The sequence below is a fragment of the Prunus avium genome, chromosome 2, assembly GCF_965620075.1.
Source record: "Prunus avium chromosome 2, drPruAviu1.hap1.1, whole genome shotgun sequence".
NCBI classification, from domain to species: Eukaryota; Viridiplantae; Streptophyta; class Magnoliopsida; order Rosales; family Rosaceae; genus Prunus; species Prunus avium.
Window position 1 is genome coordinate 379,502 of NC_142285.1, and position 6,236 is coordinate 385,737.

Consider the following 6,236-nt stretch of genomic DNA (forward strand, 5'->3'; position numbering starts at 1 on the left):
CAACATGCGGGCTATGACACTAATGACACTTCATCGCATTTTAAGTAAGCTGATGGGCACCCATTAATTGTGCCAAAAGGTGGGGAGTAAAGATCACTCATTTGAGAACGATCCCTGGCTTCTTCTCTTCTTTTTTGTTTTCTTGGTTGCATCTACCAAACGAGCAAACTCTCATGACAATCTTCTGAGGGAGGATAGCTCGAGCAAAGTACCCTTATTTTGACTCCCCATTGGGCTTGGCTCGAAAATGAGCAGCTTAATTTGCTGTCGTTTTTACATGGAAAATGAGTAATGCTAGAACCACCAAAACAAATCCAGGATTTTATGGATTTTTGTTGAATATAATTAGTACCAGTGTAGAATTGGACCTCATCATCATAGTACCAGTGTTCTACTTAGACGGTTATAAGGATGGTTCAATATACAACAATACCCCGGAACTCTGGAGAGGCTGAAAAATCTGAAACTTAACAGAGTTAGATATGTTTACAGTTTCTAAAAATGGACAGCCAACACATATCACATACATCAATGAGTACATAAGAAACAAAACATTTACACCAATTTGGTCTACTGGTATTTCTCTTCCCAACGTTGGAAGGTCTCAAGTTCAAATCTTCCCTCCACCATTGATAAAAAAAAATTCAAAATACAAATAAAAACAAAACAAAAAATTTAGCCATGTAAGAGGCTAAAAGAAGAAGAATATATTTCTTATTAGGAAGATCAAACAAACATGAAAAAAGAAACTATATTAGAATAAGATTCAACAACTAATTGAAACTTTTCCCTTTCACTTCTGGGCTATCATCTGCTGTTGATGAGGTAAAATTACGTCGTTCATCAGCATTGGCAGTAATAACTGGCATCCATACATCAGCAGTACCACTCAGCAGTGACTTCACCTGGGGATCTGCAGCCATCGCTGAAGATATCATCTCATCTACATCATCCAACTTCGCCGATAACTTATCCAACTCCTTGGCTATTTCCAGCTGTAAAGATGGTATGCAGATATACCAACAGAGAGAAGACATTGAAATGTTTATTTCATATATAGAATACATGGTTGTATTGTTTCTGATATGGTAAAACTTAGAGGAGAAATGAGGGAAACTTGGAAAAGAGAATGTATGTTCAAAACTACCTCATTCAGATGATGAGTTGACTTTGACGGAAGTTTAGTAACCTCTAATCCAAGGGCTTCAATTTTTGAACGCAATTCAACCTCTTCTTCGTTGGTCAATGCTTCAACCTGCACAATATAAGTTACAGAAAATGTTATTTTGATGGAAAGTCTCTTTTAGGTAAAAGTGAAAGGAAAACATTCAGACAAGCATCAAAAGGTAGCACCAAAACGAAGACAACATGGATCAGACCCTGATTTAGAAAAGTGTAATTCAGCACCAGACAAAAGGAATGTTGTCATCCCATTAAAGCCCACAGCGACCCTCTTCTCCCAATAAGGTGATGCTTTCAATACTTGAGAACAAAGATGAAAGGATAAAGGAATCATGTAGCATACCAATCCAAGGCTTTGGTGCACTTGCAATGCTACTACATTCATGAATAAAAACACAATCTCCAAGCAAGGCTATGAGAAGGTTCTTATGACTGAATTTTCCAACCAATACCCCCAAAATTTGGCTGCAAGTCTTGCCTTATATTTTCATTAACTGTAAAAATTCATTATAATCATATTATAAAACTTCATTATAGTCTTTCATATTATATTAATACCAATGACCCTCAGAAGAACGTATAAAACTTCCTTTTCACATCAAGGAATTTATAATTAAACCATTTTTCTTGGCTATGCAAACTTTACAATCTGAAACCTTCCTTGGAGTGAAAGGTATGAAGGAGAGGTGATAATTCGTACCCAAAAATAAAAAACAAAGGATTAGGAAAAAGAAGCATATATATTAAACGGGTAAGGATCATTTCTATCAATAAAACAAAAATATAGACCCGTGCAGTTACTCTTAAAAAACGGGATATCTTTGTGTTTTATTTCAATTTCATGGCACCCACATCCCTTGAGGCTTTCTCCTTGCTACTTATACCATTAATTTAATAGAAAATGAATCCTGTGCAGGGTGTATAACACTCATTCTTTACCCATTCACATCCATCACGAAATCACAACAATCCAGGCCCTAGATCCCCTTAATATCCAAACAAACTCAACAAAACAAAATTTGAGAGAGTGACAGATAAAACTTACTCCGTTAGATACGTCCTAATAGGTCCTATAGCAAACAACATGGGCATAAGTGTCATAAAATCACAAGAATGATATTGCTTCGTAACAAGCGTACACTTGTGTATCTTCCCCATCAATGGGACTTTTGGTCCCACAAATGACATCATCTTATTCACCCTCAGAAGATAAAGCTAGCCCAGACTGTCCTACTTGCTTTTCAAATTTCAATAGAAAAGAAGAAGGATTTGGCATCATTACTACCAAGAAAGAGGCAGTGAACCTCAGTATCAATCTCAAATGCTGACCTTAAAAATTTTCTTTCAATTTTCTCTTTAGGATTTCAGTCACCTCTTTTGCATTGAGTTAAACTACAATAACTTATGCAATTAACACATAACGCGCTTGACATGGTCCAGAATCTCTTCCAGCGCTCACCTCTTAATCAGACATCATGTTGAAATGATTTCCTACATACGTCCATGACAAGGTTCCTTTTTTAACAAAGATGTACAACATCCTCAGAAGAGACATTTTTTTTTTTTTGGTTACAAAGATGGCCATATGGGATGGGGGAGAGGGGGGGCGGGGGTTCAAACACTGCCCTTAAGTGTGGGGGTAAATGTTCACTACCACGGAAACTACAAGCTCTCACATTGTGTTACAGCATCACATTGCATAACAGTTTAGACGGGTATGACTGTCTTCAATGTTATCTTTAGCATACTAAGCATGAGAGAATATGGTTTTATGGAGGCATTTAGAATCATATAACCCAAGTACTCAAGAATCAACTAACACACAACAAATGGCTAACAATGACATCTATTAAATTATCAAATGTTTCTCAAGATAATCCAAATCAAGCCAAAAATTAAGGACCCACGTGCCCTAGCAAAACACATCCTAAAAAGCAAACTTTGACCTACGAATGGGAGATATCCAAACTCAAGGAAGAAATATTACCATCCAGACACCTTAGAACACCACAAACTCAAACACCCAGATCATAAATTTCATCAAGACAAAACATAAAACGGTTGTCTGCCATAACCAGATGATTATAACCATGTTCATATTCATAATTATGACGTATGAAAACCGAAAAGAGAAGTTAGAGAACATACAAAAGCAAAGCGAAGCAAATCAAATCGGGCAAAATTGAATGAAATAACGGGTGAATTTGGAAAGGAGAGGATATTAACACCTGTTGGAGGATACCAGAGAGGAGCTGAAACAGTTGTGCATCTGGCTTCCCTTCCTCTGCCATGGGATGGGATCATATGTGTTTGTTGGGATCTTTTTCGTTTTTGCTTCTGTTTTCAGCTCGTTCCTAGGGAAATTATATGGGCAGCCGAAAATTTGCTTTGAGCACTCAATCATATATGTCCAAATATTTATGATATTCAAGCATTGTCAAACCGCAAATACCGACCGAGGTTTTACCACATCTAAATTGACCTATCATGAAAATTGACCGCAACAAGCGGTTTATAAAATCGGCTGCAATATGCGGTTGCGGACTTGCAGTTTTGGTTGCACATATCCAAATAATTTAGTATACATCAAACCGCAATATAATTTAATTAATTCTTAAAATAAATTCTTTATATTATTTTATATTAACTAATAGATGCTAAGACAACATCATTTAGATGAACCTAAACCCTAAACCCTAATGAATCTTTCTCTTATCTCTTATCTCTTTTTTTTCTTTTTACTCTCTCTCTCTCTCCGTGGGACTCACCTAGGCTTTGAATGTCTAATTAAGTTTATTCTCCGTCAATCTCTTGAAGTTCCTTCTATTGTTGTTTTTAAATCTTAGCCTTAAAGAAATATCATTTCAATATTTAGTGAATTAATATAACTTAATTAGTAAATAATTAAACTTTTATCTAGTAGAAGCCTGTGTTTCAATTAATATTGCAAACTCATCAGTTGTGTTGGTAATTTTGTTAAGTTGTTATTAGTGGGTTAGCCGAGATAATTTCTAGCTTGCAATCAACTATTTGGTTAATTAATTGTGCATTCGCATGATTGTGGATTGTATTGGTTTTTAATAATAAAGTTCATTATCTATGTATATGAGTTAAAGAATCATTGCCAATGATAGAAAGTTCTACTTATTTCAGCAGTATTTTTAAGCATGAACATACTCTTTTTTTTGTTGATAGAAACTTCTGTAATGTTATGTTGTTCCATATATCGATAACTGTTGTATACCGACATGCGGTATAATGCAATATATCAATCGGTTCACGGTTTCATTTGCGGTAACCGAACCTCAACCACCCCTAGTCAATCACATCTAAAAATACCAACCGGTCTAAATAAGTGGAAATGACCTTTTTCATTTTTTTTTATAAAAAAATTTGACCTTTTGATACAAATGATATTGGGGGGGAATCAACACCTTGAGTGCAAAGATAAAAATAGTATATTTTTAATTAACCTGAAAGTCATCATTCCACAATACTAGTACCAATTCTCTCAACAACAAAAAAAAAAAAAAAAAAACCAATACAAATTCTCCCTACATCGAATGGCTCTAAGGCACATAATAGATGAAGGAACACGTGCATGACGCCAGACTCCCCAAAATGGGAGAAAGATTTCTATGAAATGGGTATAGCACTATTTTGATATCCCAACCAATAAAGCTATGGCATGTGTGATAACACTTCCAGGTGACATAACATTATTAGCCAGAGATAGTAAAATAGTGATATCCTCTTTGCAACTAAGTTTTTCTCCCAAAATGAGCTAGTAGGTGTTAAGTGGCTTGTCTCGAATGGTTAGGATCCAACCATTCAGCGGATGCCATGTCAGAGAGTACTCAAGAAGTCCACATTGAAAGATAACATAAGAGGCAAAACTCTTATCCATTTATAAAATCATCGTACTACTTGCATAAAGAAGGTACACCAACTTCTTCCACTTTAAGCCTTTGCTACTTTAGGGTAAAGTAATACTCAAGCATCATAGATTTTAATGTGGAATCAACATCATTTTTTTTTAAATTTTTTATGTGACAGTAAATGCAAGGGAAGTTAAGAATTAGAATCATTCTAATACTTCAAACTGTGAGATAATTTTTATTATTGTTCTAATACTCATATGTTAGTACACACAATAGTAGGAATTAGAGTCATTCCAATATTCTTTGATAATAAGTAACCATGTTATTCATTTCTTTAATGTTGGTGGCCCTCATGAAGAATGACAACTCGGCTTCTCGGAATCTTGGAAAAGAAATCTATTCATGACAAGTAAACATATTTAGATGTTGCTTCTTCTTGAAAATTAATCATGGTAATGTTTTTACTTGCACTAACAAATTGCCTTACTCACATCAACATTTAAAAAGTACATTTTACTGGAAAAAGGTTACCTTTCAAAATTCACATTAGGAAATAGAAAAGTGGATTTTCAATATTAGATTAGATTTGTTTTTAATTTTAAGTGATTATCAGTTTGGTATTACTTCTAAAAGGATTAATAATGTTTTTTTGATAACTAAAAGCATTTCTCAAGATATTTGGCAAAAAACCTTAAAAATGATTTATAAATCATGGAAGTGTCTTATGAAGAAGTACAGCGGAATACTTTTCCCAAAAGTAGTTATGATAAAAATTGCATTAGGCCATACATCATACATCATGCCATCAATCATACATGTTGGTCTCATCCCATTATTTGTCATTTTTCGTGCTCATGCTGCTTTCTTGAGCAGATAGAGTTTATCTTGCTGATGCTAACATATCCCTAACTTTTGATTTTTTTTGTTTATTATTTAATTTAATCAATCGCTTTCTAATCGACTTTTTATCTTGCTACGTGTATATGAATAAATGCTACATATATGAGTTATAAAATATAATAAAGTTAGGGAAATAATATGGTTCTTCAAAATAAAAAAAATAAAAGTGAGATTTTTGAAGTGCAAATTTGTGCTTAAATAAATACCATTCAACTTCCAATATCATTTTATTACTGTCATTTCTTAAATTCCACATAAATAACATCAAAATAT

The 6,236-nt window shown here is 34.1% G+C and overlaps 1 protein-coding gene across 1 annotated transcript; it reads right to left on the reverse strand.

Moving 5' to 3' along the window:
* Window positions 1–554: 554 nt before the first annotated feature.
* LOC110772122 (ecotropic viral integration site protein) lies at window positions 555–3,571 on the reverse strand. The gene is made up of 3 exons (XM_021976523.2): window positions 3,411–3,571; window positions 1,148–1,255; window positions 555–995 (listed from the first exon to the last, which is right to left on the reverse strand). The coding sequence occupies exons 1-3, from the start codon at window positions 3,471–3,473 to the stop codon at window positions 774–776; spliced, it is 393 nt and encodes a 130-aa protein (XP_021832215.2). The 5' UTR covers window positions 3,474–3,571; the 3' UTR covers window positions 555–773.
* Between the last annotated feature and the right edge of the window lie 2,665 nt (window positions 3,572–6,236).